This window comes from Pelodiscus sinensis, chromosome 2 (genome assembly GCF_052426305.1).
Source record: "Pelodiscus sinensis isolate ZL-2025 chromosome 2, ASM5242630v1, whole genome shotgun sequence".
In the NCBI taxonomy this organism is placed as follows: Eukaryota; Metazoa; Chordata; order Testudines; family Trionychidae; genus Pelodiscus; species Pelodiscus sinensis.
The window spans coordinates 248,764,653-248,787,053 of NC_143053.1; the positions used below are offsets into that span (position 1 = coordinate 248,764,653).

Here is a 22,401-nt window from a genome sequence, read left to right on the forward strand (position 1 = left end):
TCAACTGTAGCAAAAATATTCTCCACTGAAAAGTCAGCATATTGAGGTCTGACAGACCTTCAGAAACCTGCCCCCTGACCATAAATGTTGTGGGCTAATATACAACTTGCCCTCAGACAGTGGTAAATTTACTAAGTGCTAATTGTTCAGCTTTCCATTTCAGTCACAACTTGAAACTTCCAAATCTATACCTATAATTTTGTACCTATTAAATGAATTGCAGTCATTTAATTGACTTCTATTTCAATGTGTTACTAATTTTCATGAGATACAATTAAATTATGCAAATGGTGGCACAGTAAACTGGAGTCCTCAGGTTATTCAAAGAACCATACAAAATGGACTCTTTCCTGATTTCCATACCCACGCGTTTCAGTCTTGAAACTGAGAACCAAATTTTCAGGGGACAGAAGCCCATTTGAACACACAACCATCTAGATGCAATGTTGTGCCTTATTTCTGCATGCAGTTCCTGAAACCTGCACATACAATTACAGCAAATGCATGCAAGAATGAGCATTTAGTTGACCTGTCCATTTGCACACACAGTTGCTACAACTGCATGAAGTTATTGCTCAGACAATTTTTGCACAAGAACCTCAGGGCCTTCTTGTTGGAAAATTTGCTCTGGGGAGAACACTTCTAGGTGTGTGGATACAGTTTAGTCTCTATATTCATTTAATTCTGGGTCTCCACTGCAACTGTTAAGAAGCATGCCAAGGGAAGTGATGGTTTTTGTAAGGTGAAAATCACTCTCCTTTCAGCGGGACTGGGATCACCACCTCATTTTACACCAACCATCATTATATGGTGATAGCTTTCAGAGTCAAACAAGTTACCTAGAACTTCTTTCTCACATTTAACAACCCCTCGAGCCATCCACTCACTAATAATCTCCTAAAAATTCATTGCAGCAACTGATGGTTGCTAATCAGGATGTCCTGACAGGACAGTAATTCATTCTGTGTCTAATTGCCACCAATTTCTCTTAACTTCAACTTTCGACTTGGACTTGTCTACACAGTGAGTTAGTGCATTGCAAGCCAGGCCATGAGTTTAAAGCACACTAGCTTGCCACTCACTAATTTGCTGTGTAGCTTTTCTGCACTAAAAGTTCTGCAGTGCACTACAACATGCACGTGTTTCACACAAAAAGATAGGGAACATCAAGCTACTTTACAGTAGATTCACACCCCGGTTTGCCAGACACTAACTCACTACCTAGACAAACCAGTTTATCATTGTAATTGGATGACTGGTTTATTTCATATTTTCACAAGAGGATCTGATACCTGTTGATAGAGACGTTCCCAGCAATCCTGTGTCATCAGGCGGAACAAAGAGAGAAAGGCCCAGCCAAACGTATCAAAGCTTGTATAGCCATAATCAGGATTTTCACCTGCCTTTAGGCATCTATATCCTGCTGGACACGTGCTACAAATAAAAATAGAAAATAAAGCTCATTCTAGGCAGCTTAAATGTGGAGGAACTGGTTTTCCTACAGCTGACACTGGCTGTTTTCAGTCAAAAGCTACAAACATAGAAATATACAAGCAAGTTGTTCCATCTCATGTGAACATTCAGATTACATAGAAATATATTTATGGTTTAATATATATATAATGCACTGAAACGATCCATCCTAAACAGGTGAACTGAGGCTTGATCACCAGGTTTTTAACTACAACAATAAAAAAGGTTTCTCTTACCCCTTGTGGTCATCTTGAGAACAGCTGAGATACTGGAACAGACCCTAAACTGGTGTACCCATGGGCTCTATGCTGATTTATACCAGCTGAGCATTTAGGCTCAATATTCTGATGCATTTCAAACTATCAGATCTTCAGCCTGACCTACTATGCACTCCCTGGGAGCAGTGAACCTTCCATCTAAGGCTATGTTTAGATAGCAGGCTTCTTTTGGAAGATGCTTTTCCGGAAGAGATCTTCCAGAAAAACTTCTTCCGAAAGAGAGCGTCAAAACAGCGATCTGTTTTTCCAAAAGATAGCATTCACACTGAATGGACACTATCTCGCATTTCAGCAGTGATTATTAGGGACGGAGTGGCCTGTGCTTTTTCCTCTTTCCTCTTCTTTTGAAAGAATGCTCTCTTCCCCGTCCACACACACCTTTTTCTGAAAGAACTCTTTCAGAAAAAGGCTTCTTCCTCATGGAATGAGGATTACCAATGTTGGAAAAAAACATCTGTTCTTTCGATTTTCTTCCAGAAGAACACAATTGCAGTGTGGACGTAAGGGAAGTTTTTCCAACCCCCCCCAAAAAACCCTCTATAGTGCAGACACACCCAAAGTGCCCAATCCTTCTGTCTACTCACCAGAGGAGCCTGAGATTTCACATCCACGCAAAGAAAAGCCCTTACCTACAAGGCTGCTTCTTTCAGGAAAGCTTCTAGTCCATGCATCTTGCAAATTGCCTTATTGCATGGCATGCCACGCCACAAGGAAAACATTCTCTCATTAAAATTCACAACTCCTTACAAATATTTGTTTTCTAAAACACTCTGCCCTACACAGCAACCAAGCCCTTTAATTACAACTAACCCTACCACTTACTAAAGCAACCATGTGAGTAGTCATTTGGAAAGGGTACCAGATCCATCTAATAGGCAGGAAAAGAGGAACTCCACAAAACTTGCATGCCTTTTTTCACACAGTTGTTCCGGCAGCTCTCCTCTATCCAGGCCATAAGCAAAGAGCCTCATAAGGATCTCCCAGCTCTATAAAAGCTCTGGTAGACATGGTTAGGAAGGGCTACAATAACGTGGCTTTGTGAAGGCATGTTAATGACAGAATGATTGCCAAACCGTGTTTTTGAACAGAGCAACACGCTGCACATTGGACTTGGTGAATGTGGACCTCTGCCAGTGAAAAAGAGGAATCAATTTTCTAACTTGTCTATCGTTAAGGTGACCAGATGTCCCATTTTTAAAGGGACAGTCCTGTATTTAAGCCTGACATTTTCTTTAAAAGGGGCAAATTGTTCCATATAGTCTGTTTCTCTTCCCCTCTCCCCAACCCCGATCAGTAATGGTGAGCCCTACCGCTTGGCAGATGCCAGCTCACCAGCCACTTACTCAGCAGCTATGAGTGGGAGGGGCTGGGGTTCAGGGGCCAATGATGGGGGTGAGTGGGCAAGGATGGGGTGACAGGGCAAAGAGGCAATGCATGGGGCCAGCTGCTTCCCCTGCTGCTGTTTTGTCATCACTGCCCCCGCTGTGTGCTAGCTCTCAGCTGGCAGGGCCATACCTGCCTCCCCCTCCCCCCCCCCCCCCCCCCCGACTAGCTGCATGCTGTGAGCTGTGATGGTTGCTGAGTAGAGGCGGGCAGCCAGTTACCTGCTCCACCCATCACCCCTTTACATGCGCCTCTTCTTCCTGTCATGCCCCTTCACATCCAGCCCTGCTACTCCTCCAAGTCCCTCCCAGGAGGGTGCACCCCACTTCCAGAGCCGTGCAGAGAACAAGCCCCTGGCCAGAGCACTCAGCACACTAACATTCCGGCTAGCCGGCTCCTTTGCCTACCACCTTTGACTGGGCTGGCAGCCCCCCAGGAAAACCCAAGATCCTCCCAACCTGGGACGCTGGCCTGGAGGAGCCAAGCCCTGCACTTACCAAACCTAGCACAGTGCTGGCATAGGAGCCTCTCTGACTCTGGAATGGGGCGTGGGAGAGGGAAGGAATGATTTCCAGCCTGTTCACATCCCGAACCTACAGGCTCCGCAGTGGGGGGAGGGGGAGATGCACACACTCTGGGTTCTGCCCTGAGGGAGCAGGGGACTTGTTCTGTCCCCTGGGCACCCTCACCTGCTGAACCATCCTTCTGGCTGCATTTGCTGAAGCCCCTGAGGTCAGGTTCCCTGGGCCCTGGTGCACCACACAGCCTTCAGGCTTAACTCCTTCCTGCCTGCACTGTAGCTGGGGGATAGGAGCTGCCTGGGTTATGTCTGTGGCCGGCAGCAGCTTGGAAGTGTTAGCTGCCTTTCAACACTGCAGGCAGAAAGGGAGAAACTGCTTCCAGCTGCGGGGGTTGGGGGAAGGGGCGGGGAGAAGAGGTGAACTCAACAGAGTCATGGGCCAGACCACCGATCTCCCCCCATCCTCCCCGGCCAGTGGAAACAGCTCCTGTCCCTTCCGTCTCACACAGTGTCAACATTCTGCTGCTGCTCACTACATTCTTGTGTGGGCCCTGGCAGCAATCTGGAAGAAACCCTGGCAGAAACTCTCACCCCCCACCCTCCAAAGGCAGCCTCAGAAGACATGGCACCAGGAGAGGCATGTCTGTGCCAGGGATCTAGCCGAGCACCGAGAGCAGAGAGCGCAGGGGAAGGTCAGTCATCATCCCCTAATGTGAGAGATGTGTGCGTGCATACACATCTCCTCAATCTGGTGATGATTTAAATTTTGTACTTTATCGTTCTGATTAATTGCCATTGAATTTGCTTGAATACAAGTTATTTTACCAGGTGTCCCTATTCAGCATAGGGAAATATGGTAATCCTATCTATAGTCAGGGCTATTAGTCAGCAATATCCAGTCAGTTGATCCTGTAAAACACTTCTTCACCTATCATGCAGAATGGAAAACACATCCCACAAGTATGGCATATTTTATGACAGAATAATAAGACCCCACCATGCACACTTTCCATTATAGATTAAGGTGTTTCAACCACAATTGTTTTTAGCACAATGTTTAGCAGAACAAAATTCAAAGAGACAACAAGACAAAAAGCAATAATAAACATAAAAAAATAACAAAACAAAAATAATAAGCAAATGAAAGTAAATCTCTGCATGTAAGCCAAAATTAGAATGGATTCAAAGTTAGTCATGTGGTGATTCTGGGGGAGGGAAAAAGGTCATAGTACAAAATACTATTTTAAGAACAGAACAGTTATGTATATGGTATAGATCATATCTCCATATTACAAGTTAGCAATGCAACCTCAGGATTCAGATAATTCCTCAGTGCACTGTCAGTTTTGAATTTGCCCAAATCTCTTCCAGTGTCAGACACCGATATTATGAATTCAGCAACACTTTAAGAAGCTTAATCTAATATCATTAGTCAAGCACAAGTGTTGAAATAAATCTGTTTTGAAAGCAAAAAGAAAAAAAGAATACTGAAACTTTGAAAAATGCATCCATATCTATCTCTGCATGGGACTTTAGATGAAGATAGAAACCTTCCACCTCATAGTTTACATTTGATTAGACATACAAGTGAAAATATAATCTGTGACTGCGTGTGCTTCATTAGATTCCTGCTTATTTACACTCCCTGAAGATCTAGTCATATTGACTATCTTAGAAGAAAAAAGGAATTATTTTTCTCCCAGTCTAAGAAAAGGACCTCCTTCCTGAGCTTCCCTACTTTGGTTCCCTTTGTTGAGAGCCACAGCTCCTGCATTACTATGATTTTACCATGACTGGCTTGGGGAAGAAGAAAAGGGATAAAAATCCAGCTGTTCTCTTTTCTAAAGTCTACGCGGTTCCTCTGAATTTGTGGCCTGACCATTTCTCTTGTGCAAAGTAAACCTTTTAAGTAAGCCTCCTGTCCCAGCACAAAGGCATCTATTGTCACCATTTGCCAGATTTCTGTCTTTGATCTGATACTGCAGACACCTAACAGTGTCGATGGCATGTTTAGGATATTTTTCCAGTGATCTGGAGAAACATTAATTTTGCCTGCTTCGTGGCAGCATGTCCAGGCAGGATGTGAGAAGTTTTTGTAAGTCTCATTCGTTTTTTCAAGGAAAGCTGAGTGAACTTTGCTTGGAATCCGTTTTTTTTTTCAAGGATGGAAAGGCTTTCCTCTGAAAACAATCCCAAGTAGTCCCATTGGGTGGTGTCACTATTCTCTTCTTTACTGTAATGATCTGAAAAGAGCAGATGCTGCTGAGACATCTGATATGTGGCTTGAAGGATATCATGTTTCATTACCTTTGGGCCTAACCTTGCTCCCAATGAAGTCAATGGAAGAGCTTTGTCTCCAAATACAGCACAGATAAAGGATTTCTAGAATGTGTTCCCTCTGGAGACCCTCTTCAATCAATTATGAATATGACGGAGTCTGAGATTGGACCTCACTGCCACGAGAAGGTTCCCTTCAGATTCACTGGCACCATCACTAACCGAGGTGACTTATTTTTGAGTGGATGAGAATTGAACCAGCTACTTATATGTACGTGAGACAGTTTTCTGAGAGGGATGCCAGTTTTCTCTTTTGAAAAGCACTAGGAATGATGCCATAACCCTTCCTGGTGCTGCAGGGAGTGACAGAAACCCTGTCAGTGTCTTCTGTTTATAATCCCACCCTAATTTGTGCAAGTTTTCTTATGCCTACATCTCCCTGCAATATGGTAGTCTTCTCACTAACATAATGAAGCTCCAGGCCTGCTCCTGAACAACACTGGACCTCGTGAATCCCGAGCCTCAGAAGCCTCCCAGCAGCTCATCTCAGACAAAACCCCAGTGGTAAGATCGACAGACCCTGGTCATAGGCAGGTGAGATTGCACCTGGGACCTTAGGAGCTAAAGCCATGAGCCTCTATGCATGAGCTAAAAGTCAGCTGCCTCTGAGCTAAGGCTGAGGAGCAGACGTCACTCTCCCTCTCAGTAGTGTCAGTACTTCTGGGTTACAATAAGATGACCTGACAGGTATATCACAGATTGCTAATAACAAATCTTGCATGATCATGGAGTACGTGTACAACCTACGCTACCAAGGACATCAGCAGTTTTCAGACTTGGGGGCCTTTGGTACTAAAAGCATGAGCCTCTATCACTTCATCTAAAGAACTCCATTAACCAATATCTGCAGTAGCCTTTCAACCCAAGGAGACAAAGATCCATACTTCCCTAGTATCGTGTACACTTGCTCCGACCTGCAATTCCAAGGGAGCTTACTGTAGAAAAACTCCCCCACAAGGAGCGGTGATCCATAGATTGTACACACACTATTGAAGCACTGTGTGGGAAAGAACATTTTTACAAGTGGCTGCTTCCAATGAAAAAGCCATGGGAGACTTATTAGCTGGAAGGACTCCCATTTTAGATTATTTTAGAACCACCCCTGTGCCTTCTGAGGTGCTTTTTCTTTTTAAAAAAACCAACTCTGGATTTTACTCCAGATGCTGCATCTTTCCCTTTGGATTTTCTAGTAGCTTTTTTATGCTCGACAACTCCAGGGGAAAGAGAGTGATGGGATTTCACTCAGACTGGCAACAGTGAGAAACCACATGAATATAACATCCTTCACAGGGTGCTGTACAATTAATCACAATACAATTACGGTGACATCGATTAAGAACAGTTAAAAGCACCAATCTACTCATCCATCCATCAGGCCATAATCACTATAGTTTGTTGGCACCAGTACAGAAAATTAAAGGATCTAAGAATAGGTCTCATTTTAAATAATGACTCAGATTGGACATTCCAGGTAGTAATAGCTGAGGGGCATAATTACAAAATGCTCTGGCTTAAGACTTTAATCTGGACAAACCAAGCAACCTGTTGATCCAAACTCTAATGAACTAATAGGGCTCTGCAGTGAAAGAAGATTGGTGAACAACTCTGTGTTGGATCACAATATTTCAGAATCTGAAAATATACAAAATGATAGTCACATGATATTAGGAGGTAGCAATTCACAGCTGCTGATGTTGTCATCCCAGAAGAAGTCTTTAAGCATATGAGGAGCTATGCAAAGGTCTGTTCTCCCAATTGACCTAAGTAGCAAAAACACAACTCCATCTATTAAATGGGATGGTTTATAAACAGACAACAAAAATTGGAGACACATACCAACTGAATTTTTTTAAATTAAAAGAACTGTGATAAAGAATCGCTCCTGTAAAAGTTGTAGTTTGGAATAACAAAAAGGTGAAAAATTCTGAAAACTATTTATAACTGAAATCACTGAAATAAAAGTTAATTGGCAAATTTTAATAGAACAGGAATCCCTTCCCCCCACCTCTTAGCAACACAGCAGGGGGGAAAGCCTGAGTTTAGCAGGTAAAGAGAGGACCACTGGACTTCCCAGGTTTGTTTAGGCTTGAAGCCAAGTAGGGAAAGGAAGGGAGAACTGTGGGACTTACTAAATGAGCCTAGCACAGCAATGGGAAACCTAGACTAGTGAGCGGGATGCATGAGTTACCCTCCTTCACTTCAATGGGCTGCAAGACTGTCATAACCAAGACGCTTTCCCAGGATAGGGTAGTTTTGCTCACTGCACGGGTGTACCTAGAATTGGTGAGGTGTGCCGACTGAATTGTAACAGCACTTTGATTGGAGGTAGAGGAAGCATGTGGCTTTTACAGTCAATGTTGTGGGCAATGAGCATGTACCTCACTTCATATGGCCTTCCTTTACGTGTGTGTACAAAACATAATCTGGACAGAAACCAACAGAATCCGGCAACCCTGTGCATGAGCAACAGCAAACAAAATGTCTTGTGAGCTGCACACAGAACCCTGATGGGCCACCACTGGCCTAGCAATAATAATAGACATAAAATAGGAGAGTGCACCCCGTGAGAGGCTCTGGCAGCTTAAGCAATCAGCTGGTCTGGGTATCCCTCAAAGGGGCTGCATATAGGCTCTGTCCACTGGCTTGTGCAAAAACATCCCACTGCCTTTCAGTTCAGGCACATGTAAAACCTATATCCTGAGAGCCAGGTCATGGCCAAGGCTATACACCCATGCAAATGGAAGTAAGAACCCCTTCTGCTTTAGGCACACAGAAGTAAACAAACACTGTGTACCTACAACAGCCCTATCGGGCACTGGGTAGGAAGTGGGCATTTGGTTCCACCCCTAATGCACAAACCAGCAAAGGGAGGTTGAACTCTAGGGGTATGTCTCGACTACATGCCTCTGTCAGAAGAGGCATGAAGATTAGGCTACCTGCCATAGTCAATGAAGTGGGGATTTAAATAATCCCCGCTTCATTAAAATAAACATGGCTGCTGCGCTGTGCTGACGATCAGCTGATCCGGCACAGCGCGGCAGCCTATACGCAGATCTGTCGGCAGGGGAAGCCTTTGCCGACTGATCCTGTAACCCTCGTTTCATGAGGCATAAGGGATCGGTCAGCAAAGGCTTCCCCTGCCGACAGATCTGCGTCTAGACTGCCGCGCTGTGCCAGATCAGCTGATTGTCGGTACAGCGCAGCAGCCATGTTTATTTTAATGAAGTGGGAATTATTTAAATCACTGCTTCATTGACTATGTCAGGTAGCCTAATCTTCATGCCTCTGCTGACAGAGGCATGTAGTCTAGACATATCCTAGTATTAGTATGGGCCAGTAGCAGAGGAAGCTCTTGTATTGTTGCAGCATAGCAATTCACTGCCCCTTAACAGGGACAGGTGGTAAATGTATAACCTACAAGTCCTGGGTGTGGCTGGTGAGCCCACTTTGGCTTGGACCAACAGAGCTGGCTACTTTAGCAGAGATGTTATTTTTTTAGATCCAGAAGTCTTGGATTCAGTCTTTGGTGCCCATGACTGACTCAGAGATGTGGCATTACAAATATACAACCTAGCCTCAAACTGGGTACTAAAATGTGTGCCGCCAGCTCTAGAATTTTTCACAAGATTGTATGCATGCTTTCTTGTGGTTTTTTTACACTGATGTGAAGAGCACTTCTGCCACTAACATACTATCCACATTCCAGCATGATTTGAACCAGCACAAAGTAGATGACAAGTGTTATTTACATCATAACTTAGTTACATTCATTTCAAATAGGCGATACACTAAGAGGGATTGTAATAAGTTTATTAATGCTGCTGATTAAATTATCACATAATTGGATCATGGGCTTTAACATTTAAAGTAATGCATCGAGCTCTACACCAAATGACATCATCTTTAACAGCATATTAAGATGCCACGGGTTTAAGGGAAAACAGCAAGTCTGTCCTCGCTCTGTCAGCATTCCTAGCCTTTCCCACACACCAGCCAACTTCTCCTGTAGGGCTCACGCCTGTCAGATGCTGAGCAGACCAGCCCCAATCCAACAGAGCCTTTAAGCGTATTTCATTTTAAGCACAAACAGTCCCATTGATTTCAGTGGAATGACTCTTGCTTAAAGTTACTCACACACTTTGTTGATTTGGGGCCAGCGTGCTTAGTACTCTGCATGTCTAAGCCCTCAAACACCTCCACTTTTTCTTCCAGGCTGCCTGTATGCATGGTGAATATTTCCCTATAAGATCCCAGCAGCCAGTACCTTATCCTCCTTATGATTCACCTCTGCTGAGGTGTCCAAGAGACCTAGATGATGCTAGCTAAGCAGCCAATGAGCTGCAGCTATTCCTTTGCTTCCCATCCCTTCCCCTGCATAAATAACAAAGCCCAGCTGAGCCAAATCTTCACCAATTTCATTCATTTGCAACCTGTATCACTAACCCCTACACTTTGCTTGTTTGCATTTTTGGATAGTAAACTTCCAGCCAAAGGATCTCTTTGCTATGTCTGTACCTACACCCAGCTCAATGGGGTCTTAATTCCAAGTGGAGCCTTTGGACGATACAATACATAATCAATAATAGCAATAAATGGAGGCTTATTAATTTCAATGCCACGGTTTCCAGCACAGTTGGAGCTGTGTGACATGACACTGCTTCCTTATTGTCCATGGAGTAGCAGCTGAGGGAGAGGATGTTGTATACTGAATGGTATATGTGGGCATGCAAGTTATTCATACCTTTCAAACTGCCAAGGTCCAGGTGAGAGATACAGTATGGGGCAGTATAGTGCAATGTATATAAAATGAAGGAAATGCAATGTCCTATTCCTCAGGGTGAGGCATATTTACTACCCTCTGAAGAGGAGTGTGGTGAGTGTCTTAATATTTGTGAAGTACTTTGAAATCATTTGATCGAGGATATGCAAGTGCAAAGATTATTATTCCAGTTGAAGGGCATAGGACTATAGCATCATTGTGATACACTGTATGCAAGGGCTGTTAATATGTCTGCAAGCAAAGCTTGTCACTAAAATGCCATTTTTGTTTGCTTGGTAACTATGACCAAAAATGGGTTGCAGATAGAGTTTTGTGTATTGGTATAGATTGCCTCCATGAAAGAGCAACACAACAAATACGTTTATAAAGATATTTTAAATCAGGGTTAGGATTCATCTTATAACTTTTCACCCGCTTTGAGAGGATTACCATTCTGAATTCCTTTTCTTTGTAAACTAAGGTGAGAGTAAGAGAGTTACAAAGTTGTTTAGAAATATGCTTCATTCTATACATATGTTATTTTAATGTAGCCTGCTAAGAAAAATGAAGGTCACAGTGAGAATAAAGGTAGCTAAAGTTTCTATAGCAACAGTTACTAGGATGCAGTTGCCAAAGGTACCTTCTTTTTATATCCTGAAGTAGCTTTAGAGGCCAATTTTCCTTCCTCTTCACTAGCCTTTTTGGCAATATCAGTACAGACATGATACAAATGTACTTGCATTGTTAGTATGATAGTGTAGACTACAGCCCAAAAGCTGACTATATAGTACATGTCATGAGAAAGGAAAAAATATGTTAAACTGTCTGACCTTGAGACTTGAAAAGAACACCACTGACTGAAAACCCAGGCTGCTCAGAAAAACTGTTTTCTTTACTATTGGTACAAGTAGCATGTGAGTTTATTAACAATGAAAACAAATGGAACAGAAGGATCTTTTATCTTGTGCTGCCTAGTTTGTTTACTTTGTGCATATGACAGCACTTTGTGTCTAGTCAGTGTCACACTTTCCCCACAGACAATTTCTCTTGTTTGTGTGGAAAGAGAAAAAAAATCTGAAAAAAATAGGAAAATATCATTGCAAAAGTCACAAAATTTGGGAGAAAACTCAGGGACAAGTATAGAAGCTGAAACTCATTTTCATTTTTCGGGGAAGGGGACTAGGAAGTGAGGCCACAAATAGAAATCTGACTAGATTCCAAGCTGATGTCGCCCCTCTAAATTTGTGTCCTATTTTGATAAGGAAAAACACCAGATTCCAGGTTTATAAGCATTTTTACAAAATTAGCAGGTTACAATTTCAGTAAGAAAAAAGAGCACGCCCATAATGTAATGACATTAATAATATATCAGCTTGATGTAAGTTGGTAGAACCCTTTCACTGACAGTCTTCCACCATCACATCAGCTATGCGGTTGTGGTCCAGTAAAGACAATGGGCATGTATCTGGTCCACTCAGCAGCACAGCCGGTGTTTTCTAGTTGGATGATGAGCAGCAGCCAATTGGTTACATGAAGAAGAACACTTTCCCATTATTGTTATGAGTTACAAACATGTGGCAGGGACGAACATAAATGTTGAGGGTGGGTTGTTATGTTTTGGTTTGGTCTTTTTAAATGACAGCCTGCACTAATAATTTTGGTGCCAACATCTCTGCTTATAGGCTAGAGCTTTGCCACTGCAAGGTAAGGCAGGACCCTCAGGCTAAGTCTACACTGCAGTTATTTGTTGGCAGAGAGTTTGCTAATGAAGCGCTCATTAGCATTTGTCATGCTGTCATTTGCATATCTCGGCCAATGCTTTTTGCACAAGAGGTTTTGGCGCAAAAACAAGCAGTATAGACGGGTCCTTTTTGCGCAAAAACCCCTTTTGCACAAGATCCGTATACCGTAATTTAGTGACTATACCCTGCACCAAAATATACCCCGTGGTTTTTTCTATTTCAGTAAAAAAAATCTTGTATACACTGCGCATGAGAATAACCCGTGGGGTATACAAGACTTTTCTGTGCTAGGGGTATATTTGCTAATTTACGGTGGGGGGTGGGAGGGGAGAATTAGCCAGCCACTCACCACCCCGTTGCTACACTTCAAAGGCAGAGGCGCCCTTATCGACTAATTGAATAGTTGAAGCAAATTGCATTGACTATTCGATTAGCCAATTAATTTAAATTAATATCCCTAACTCAAACTCCCATTGCGTTCATGCTAACTGTTCACTTACACTGTGTTAGATTTGTCTTTTAAATCCAAAGTACATGATACACATTTTCCTGTTCATTACTAACTAGCTAAATTCAAAATGAAGCAAGTACGACTGCAAGATCCTTTAACTCTCCATCCTAGAGATAGGACACGGGCAGGCCAGGTGCCTGCTCTTGCTCATGCTACAGGCATTAGCTGAGAACTGATAAACTTCTAGCTGGAGACCAGACCAATTCACATGCATGTTAATTTTGCTCCAGATCAGTATCTTATTTAGTGTTTATGTAAGCCGAGGGATCCAGGTTGTTTGTTAGTGTAGACACTTCGCTGCTCCTATTTCAAAATACTCCCCATAGTAATTCGAAGTAACTGCTCCCCAGTGCTTCCTGGGGCTCCAAGTTGAGGTAGTGTCCACACTGTGGGGGAGCCTTAAATTTAGTCTGAGGCAGCTCCATTATTGTGGACGCGCTTCCTCGTCTTAGAGCCCAAGGAAGCACTGGGGAGTAATTACTTCAAATTACTCTGGGGAGTAGTTATTTCAAAATAGCAGCAGCGGAGCATCCACACTAATGCTATTTTGAAACAACTATTTGGAAATTTGCATTATTCCCCAAGGAAAGTAGGATTTCAAAATAACCAGCCAGTTATCATATATATAGTAGCCCATTGTCTGTGAGTCTATAACGCTGACGTACACGGCCACGCCCCCTGGCCGTGTACATCAATGTCCCGCCACCCTTCCCCTCCCTCCATGGCAGTTTGGCCAAGTGCTGCGCCACTCAGCTGGGCCCCAGCGGGAGAGCAAGCAGCCGCCCGGGGCCCAGCTGAGCGGCCCCCTTTCCCCTCCCTCCGTGGTGCACTGTGCCGCTCAGCATGGGGAGTGCGGACCCCAAAAGGCCGCTTGCCGCCGCTTGCTCACCCGCAGCGCTCAGCTGGGCCCTGGGCGGCAAATGGCCACCACTCAGCTGGGCCTGGCGGGAGCACCGCCGCTCAGCTGGGCCCAGTTGAGCGGCGCAGCGCAGCGCACCATGGAGAGAGGGAAAGGGGGGACGGGGCGCCACTCAGGGAGGGAAAGGGAGGCAGAACTGGCTGGAAGGGGGGCGGGAAGCAGAGCTGGGGGGATCAGGGGCTGTGGGGCTGGAGGGGAGAATGGGGGGGGCCCGGAGGAAGGGAAGCAGTGCTGGTGGGAGGGGGAGGAGGGGGAGGAGGGGGATGTCCAGGGGGTCCTGGGACTGGCCGTCGGGAAGCAGAGCTGGGGGGAGATCGGGGGCCGTGGGGCTGGATGGAAGGAGGGGGGCAGGAAGCAGACTTGGCGGGGGGGGGTACAGCCACTGGCCGCAGCCGGACCCCAAACGGGCACTTGCCGCCACTTGTTCCCCGGCCGCGGCCCAGCTGAGTGGCGCTGGCAGTGCGCCGCTCCGCTAAGCTGAGCCCCAGTGGGACAGGAAGGGGGGCAGGGCAGTGATGTACACGGCCAGGGGGCGGGGCCGTGTACATCACCGACCCCCCTTCCTCCTCCCGCTGTGGCGCTGAGTGATGCACCCCTCAGCCGAGCCGCAGCGGGAGGGGGAGGGACAGTGACGTAGACAGCTCCGCCCCCTGGCCATGTATGTCACCGCCCCAGCCCTCCTCCCCCGCGGCGGCCTGGCTGAGCGCGCCACACTCAGCTGAGCCGCCACAGAGGGAGGGGAAGGGGAAGGGGCGGTGACGTACACGGCTAGGGGGCGGGGCCGTGTACGTCATTGTTCCCCCGTCCCCTCCCGCTGTGGCACTCAGCTGAGTGCTGCGCCCCTCAGCCGGGCCGCCAGGGGAGCCAGCAGTGCAAAGGGCTGTTTGGGCTCCCCCGGGGTGGGAGGGGAAGAGAGGGCGGTGACATACACGGCCCTGCCCCCTGGACGTGTACGTTACCACCCCGTCCCCCTCCCTCGCGGCAGCCCCACTGAGCAGGCAGCACTCAGCCAAGCACCATGGCGGGAGGGAAGGGGAAAGGGAAGGGGGGCGGGGAGAGAGAGACAGGAGGCGGAGGAGAGCTGAGAGAGAGGGGAGAGGCAGTAGGAGGAGAGAGAGAGAGAGAGAGAGAGAGACAGAGCAAGAGCACTCAGGAGAGAAGACCTGAAAATCCCGTCTTATGACGGGCTAATTGGCTAGTTTCAAAATAGTGAGTTTGGTAGTGTGGACGCTCTGCTTATTATTTCAAAATAAGGGGGGTTATTTTGAAATAACTCCCTAGTGTAGACCAGGGCTTAGAAACTAACAAAAATATATATGGTCATGAGCTTTCGTGGGTCAGACCCACTTCATCAGATGAGTTGGAGTGGAAATAACAGAATCCAATATATATGTAACAGCAAAAGAAGTACCTGTCAATTGTAGGACCCATGGTAATGAGGATAATTAAATAGGCTGGATGTGTCTCATTTATACCTTTTGATGTGGAAATGTGGATGTTACAGGCAGGGGAAATTGCATTAACCAGTTAATGTCTTTATTCAAGCCAAGGGTAACAGTGTCATACTTGTAAATGAATTCCAGCTCTGTAGTCTCTTTCTGTAACTGGATGGTGAAATTCCTTTGTAGAAGAATGGATACTTTTAAATCCATGATTGAGTGAACAGGCAGGTTAAAATGCTCCCCCCACTGGTGTATGTGTGTTACCATTTCTGATGTCTGCTTTGTGTCCATTTATCCTTTGTCATAGAGACTGTCCATTTTGGCCAACATGCATGGCAGAGGGGCATTGCTGGCATTCGATGGCATAGATCATATTAATGGATGTGCAATTATATGAGCCCTTGATGTTGTGACTTATGCGGTTAAGTCCTGTGATGGTGTCGCTTGGACAGAGCTGGCAACGGGATTTGTTGCAGGGGTAGGTTCCTGGGTGAGTGCAACGGCCCTATGACACATGAGAAATACTATAAGCAAGGAAGCTCCTCCTGTAGATTTGGAAGCTGAAGAAAGGAAACAAAACAAAGCCACTGAATGATTTTCCATCTGTCTGAACTTTGACAGGACCAGAGACTAAACTGAAACCAGAGATACAGATCACTTACAACTCAGCTGCTCTTACGATTTAGATGGCAACTAATTTGCTCGTTTTAACCTGTAAATAACTCCTTTCTCTTTTTCCAACTTAAGAAACCTTTGGATAGTTACTATGGGAGGGTATGTCTATACTACAGCGCTAATTCGAACTAACTTAATTCAAACTAAGCTAATTCAAATTAGCGCAGCTAGACTTAAAAACTAGTTCGAATGAGCGTTTTGCTAATTCGAACTAGCATGTCCACACAGAGCGGACCCTGAACTGAGGTTAAGGATGGCAGGAAGCAGTGCCGGCAAGGCATCAGATGAGGACTTAGAGCGTGGAGCTGCTGTCTCAGGCTAGCCGAGGGCTGTGCTTAAAGGGACCCGACCCCCACCCCGGACAGACAGTTCTCAGGGTTCCCCGCTTGCAAAGCAGTCCTGGCTTGGAGTGCCCTGAGTGCCCACACGTGGAACATCACAGCACTCGGCCATCACCCTGGCTGCACTTGCCGCAGGCTGCCATCTGGGGGGAGGGGACAATCGGGGGGCTGCAGGAGAACTTTCACCCCGAGAAGCCCGCAGAGCCAGCCCAGTCCTCCCCATCGGGGCCGCGTACCCCATTCCTCCCTCACCTCCTTCCACTTACCCTTCCCTAGCCCCCCTTCCTGATGTACAAAATAAAGAAAACGTGTGTTCAAAAATAGAATCTCTCTTTATTGAACAAAACTGGGGGAGACTGGGAAAAAGAGGTGGGAGAGGGGAAGAGAGAGGCCGGGAGAGGGGAGGGCAACTAAAATGATCAGGGGTTTGGAACAGGTCCCATATGAAGAGAGGCTAAAGAGACTGGGACTTTTCAGCTTAGAGAAGAGGAGACGGAGGGGGGATATGATAGAGGTCTATAAAAGCAAGAGAGGTGTGGAGAGGGTGCATAAAGAAAAGTTCTCCATTAGTTCCCATAATAGAAGGACTAGAGGACACCAAAGGAAAGGAATGGGTAGCAGGCTTCAAACTAGTAACAGAAAGTTGTTCTTCACAAAGCAAAGAGTCAACCTGTGGAACTCCTTGCTGCAGGAGGCTGTGAAGGCTAGAACTAGAACAGAGTTTAAAGAGAAGTTAGATCAAGTCATGGAGGTTGGGTCCATGGAGTGGTATTAGCCAGGGGGTAGAAATGGTGTCCCTGCCCAAAGTTTGTGGAAGGCTGGAGAGGGATGGCACGAGACAAATGGCTTGGTCACTGTCTTTGGTCCATCCCCTCCAGGGTACCTAGAGTTGGCTGCTGTCGGCAGACAGGCTACTGGACTAGATGGACCTTTGGTCTGACCCAGTACGGCCATTCTAAGCTCAGGGCTCAGGGTCGGGGGTCTCAGTGGACCACCTTGATTTTCATGCACACCTGCTCCTGGGTGGCCAGGCTGGCAGCTATTCTGCCCTAGACGGCCACTTTCCTGTGCCTAGTGCGGAGTTTGTGGATGAGGTCCGCGATGTCTGCACTAGACCAGGTGGGTGCCCGCCTCTTGCGGTCTTGGCCAGGCTCCTGAGAGCCGCCAGCTTGGTCCCAGGAAGAGGCGGAGGGCTGGGGGGCATCGGGTGGCTGGCTCATGGCGTGTCAGGTGCAGGGTCTGCTGGCTGGGTGCTGGCAGGCTTGCACCTGGCACGGGCACCGTAGCCAGCCCGTGCCCCTTTAAGGGGTCTGGGGCCGGGAGGGGGGCATACGAGTTTCCCTGGTGGTGCCCAGAGTGGCCACCAGGGAAAGCTGGGGAGGGCTAGCCTCCCACTAGTTCGAATTAAGGGGCTACACAGCCCTTAATTCGAACTAGTAAGTTTGAACTAGGCTTAGTCCTCGTGCAATGAGGTTTACCTAGTTCGAACTAAGCGCTCCGCTAGTTTGAATTAAGTTCGAACTAGCGGAGCGCTAGTGTAGCGCCTATGAAAGTTAATTCGAACTAACATCTGTTAGTTCGAATTAACTTTGTAGTGTAGACATACCCGGATTGATCAGAGGCATTACCTTTGATGTAAAATCTGGGGGAAAGTGACTGATCTCTTGGGACTGGATGCAACCTGAACGTGGTGTGATTTTAGCGACCATTTATCACTAAAGTCCAGTTTGTCTGGGTCATAAGATGGACTAAGGAGTCTAAGTGGACTATATATGACTCTATCATAAGATTGGTATAGTGACCTAGGGGCTCACATTTGTTACTGGCTTGGTGACATCTAAATATAGAACACACTACCAGTTTGGAGTGTCTGCTCTGCTTTTGACAGTCTGTCCTGAGGCAGGCACTCAGGATCATAAGCCACTCCAGACAGCTCAATTGTAATGATCACTCTAATAATCAAGTCTCCTATATCCCTTTACTGGATTCTCCTCTCCTTCCCCATTAAGCTCAAGTTTCCAGTCCTTCACCTCCACAAGCCTCTACATCTGTGCACCACCTGCATCCTTCTCCTCACTTCCAGTTATACTCATCTTCTTCACTCCACTGCTCCCAAGCCTGCCTGCTAGCCCCCTCTGAATCAGCCTCCATTCTGTTCTGTTTATCTCCTTCCATGGTTGGAAGACTTCCTTGACCAGTGCATCAATCAACCTCCCATTTGTTATTCAAATCTCTCTTTAAAACCTATGTCATCTATGGGATTTTTCAAAGATAACCCAGCTGCATGGTTGTATATGTCTATTTTGAGGGGTGGCTGGTGATACATGCCCAGCTCTTGCTCACATCAGAGACGGTGTTAGTTATTCACAATTTTGCATATTCGCAACTCTCCTGTCCCCAAGTCCTGCCCTTTTCTGTCACTGTCCTATCATCCCTCCCCCACTGCACCCCATCCCTCAAACAGGGGTGTGTGTGTGTGACAGCAGCAGTTAGCCCCCTCCCGCCCATCTCCATCTCCCAGAGGTGGCTGGGAGCCATGGGGAATTAGTCACACAAAACAAAAAGGAATTTTAAAAACATCATGGTCATGTCACTACTTCCAACTGCTGACTCCTGACATGTGCTTATTTCTCAGGGTGCGTCTCCACTGCAGCGTTTTTCTGGAAAAATTACCATTTTCACGGAAAAACAATACTTGCAGCCACACTGCCATTGAGTTCTTTCGACAGAAAGTTGAAAGAATGGAGGGGTTTTTCCGATGGCGGTAAACCTCATTCTACGAGGAAGAAGCCTTTTTCCTAAAAAGCTTTTTTGGAAAAAGGCATGTGTGAATGCAGAAGAGGGAGTTCTTCGAAAGAAGAGGCCTCCAGGAAATAACTCGGGTGCCCTAGTGGCCACTCCGTCCAGACTAATCACAGCTTAAATGCGAGAGAGCGTCCAATCAGTGTGGATGCTATCTTTCAAAAAAGCACGTCACTTTTTTATTGCGCTTTTGCTGCATGGATGCTCTCTTTCGAAATAAGCTTTTCTGGAAGATCTCTTCCGAAAGAAGCTTGCAGTCTAGATGTAGCCTCAAAGAGGAGGATTTTTTCCCAGTAACTTAGTGCCTGAATGTGTTTGTTGTGAAACACTGAATAAGTGTCACTGACGTTCACTATGAGAAAAAGAACAGCTTTGATCTCACCCACACTCATTTGAGAGAAACAAGGTAGGTAAGATAATATCTTCTATTGGAACAACACCTATTGGAGAGGGCGATAACAGAAGTGGGTCCAATATAAGAAATTATCTCACCCACCTAGTCTTTCTTATGTCCTGAGACCAACATGGCTATAATGACAATGCAAACAACAGTGGACAGTCTGTAATCATTTGACTTTTCATTCCAACACTTTTGCAGATGCTAAGCCTTGTTTCTACTTCACTGTTATACCTGGTAACCCAGCAAATTCTGCTTGATACAGCACTATATCCAGAACCAACATTTTGTAGTTAGATTTTTAAAAGTATTTGAATTGATTAAATATTAAAGGTGCATTTTAGGCATTCTGAAGGAAGTTCCTGGGACAAATGGTCATTTTAAAATACCCTACCATGTTTCCACACCTTAACTTTTAAAAAAGAATAATTGAAATGCAGGGTTGGGAGAGACCTCAAAAATCATCTAGTCCAGTCCCTTGAATTGTAGCAGATCCACGTAAACCTACACCATTCCTGACAGGTGTTTGTTTAACTTCTTTCTAAAAACTTCCAGTGATGGGAATTCCATAACCTTCTTTGAAACTTATTCCAGAGGTTAACTATCTTTATGGGTAAAAACGTTTTTCCTAATATCTAATCTAAATCTCCCTTGCTGCAGATTAAATCCATTATTTCTTATTCTATCCTCAGCACACATGCAGAACAATTGAGCATCCAATATGATAGGGGAATGTCATAAAAGGATGAAGAGTGTTCTTAGGTGCCCATTCATTCTTCTTCTCTCAAGACTAAACATGCCCAGTTTTGTTAATATTTCCCCCAAGGTGAGGTTTCCTAAATCTTTTATCATTTTTGTTGCTTTCCTTTAGACTTTCTCCAATTTGTCCACATCTGGCACCTAAAACTGGACACCGTACTCAAACTGGATAAAGCAGAAAAATTACCTACTGCATGGATGCTGAAACAATTTTTATAGTGGAGGTGCTGACAGCTTTTGTTCCAAACTGGAAAACCTGAATATAACCCTGCTGGTGCATCTTTCTAGCCCCAGAAAGACTAAACACCATGCCCAGATCACTTTCAGGCCCTTCCTCAAGGCACAGTTTATTAATGCAAACAGAAGTCTCTCTCTCTCTCTCTACTACAGATTGCAGAAGACACTCTCTGAGCAACACAGATTGCAGAAGACTTTTATTCTCCTCCAGGGCCAGTTACAGGAACCAACCTCCCTCGTGAAGCTTCCATCCAACTAGGGTGGCTGCTCGCATGTTCCCAGAACACTGGACAAATCTGGCACTTCTGGGAATGGAGTGGGTCCATCCCTGTGTCTGGGTGACATTGAATGAACGGTGTGTGTGAAATCACGCTGCAGAACAGACACCATTTTCAAGTGTGCACTGCATGTGAATTCAGGCTGGCTGGGGTGGAGCGGCATGCTATTAAAAAGGGTGTCCCCCTATTTGATACCAGACCAAAGCACATCAGGGTTTGTTCTATTATCGGACAGAGGACAAATCAGCTAAAAAGAGAACTGTCCGGGATATAACTGCATGAGTGCCCTCCCCACATCCAGCTGTGAGCTGTCAGCCCTTTATGGGCATCATCCGAACTCTCGGCAGCTGGGTCTAATAAAGAAATAGGGCTGCCAGACTATAGCCTCTCAGGCCATTAACGGAGCTGACTACTCTGTAACAGGCACTAATTTAAACTCAGAGACCAATGGGAGGAAACGAAGTCCAGTACCCAACCTCTTCTAAACCTCCTGATCCTAGTCTCCTCCAGTAGTAATTGCTCTCCCCACCAGCCCCAGTGGCATTACAGAACTAAGGTCTGGGTATCCTGCTGCCAGCCAGGACTCAAATCTACTTATTAGCAGGACCTTTGTTTAAACTGTCACTATCTGGAGGGCCTCAGTGAACTTCTAAGTCCTGAGACCTCCTACAAAATTCCCCTACAGCCTTGGAGTCCAGCCTGAGCTTGGACTAACACAGTGCATTATTAACAGCCATGTTTATTTACTCAATGCTGACGATGAACCTTTACTGAAGCAAATCCCTCTGCCCAGGAGCTTACAGTCTAAATCAGCCTGGCAATACAGATCAGACATACAAGACATGCAGGGGGGAGGTTGACACATCCAGTTATACTTTGTGTGCATGTAAATACAGATATAGACAGTGGCAGGCAAAAACAGTGCTTCTCTCTCTGGGGGCCCTTTACTGTTTTATCCTAGTCCTGACCTCTTCTTTCTCTCTGCCTCTCCCTACAGTCCACTCTAGATTTTATCCTCCTACTTCCTATTACCTTCCCCTCAGCCACACACATCACAGTTCCTGCCAATCACATCCCCATTCTCTTCCTCCACAATCATCTGTCCAAATATAGCCACCCCAACCTACTCAGGTGCTTCTCTAGCCCATCTCAACCAGATCCACACCCTCTCTTCTCAGTTACCTACCAGCCTCAGAATTCTCTCTCCCTCACTCTGAGTTCCCCCTTCTTCCTTCCTGCACAACCTCCCTCAGGCTTAAAACCCTCTGCCTGGCCCCACCATAAATTCTTCTCACCTCATAATTTAACCTCCTTCCAAATCCTTTCAGGTTCACAAGAGCCACTCCCTCCCAGGTAAAATCCCTTCACCACAACACCACCTTCCACTGAGCCTGGAGAATTAGGATCAGAGGTAGTTGAGAAGGATGAGGACTGTGTGTACACATGGTATTTGAAGGAACGTATCTACCCTGCCTTTCTGCAGCTAACCTGAATTAACATCTCATGAGGCCTATATTATCTGCTATTTCTGCTGCCAACAGAGGTCTG

The 22,401-nt window shown here is 45.8% G+C and overlaps 1 protein-coding gene across 1 annotated transcript in view; it reads right to left on the reverse strand.

Moving 5' to 3' along the window:
• The window catches only part of LOC102452890 (sodium channel protein type 5 subunit alpha-like), a 341,521-nt gene that overhangs the window by 192,682 nt on the left and 126,438 nt on the right, over positions 1–22,401 (reverse strand). The window contains exon 10 of the mRNA XM_089776791.1: positions 1,293–1,434. Coding sequence (XP_089632917.1) covers positions 1,293–1,434 — 142 coding nt within the window. The remainder of the gene's footprint in view (positions 1–1,292; positions 1,435–22,401) is intronic.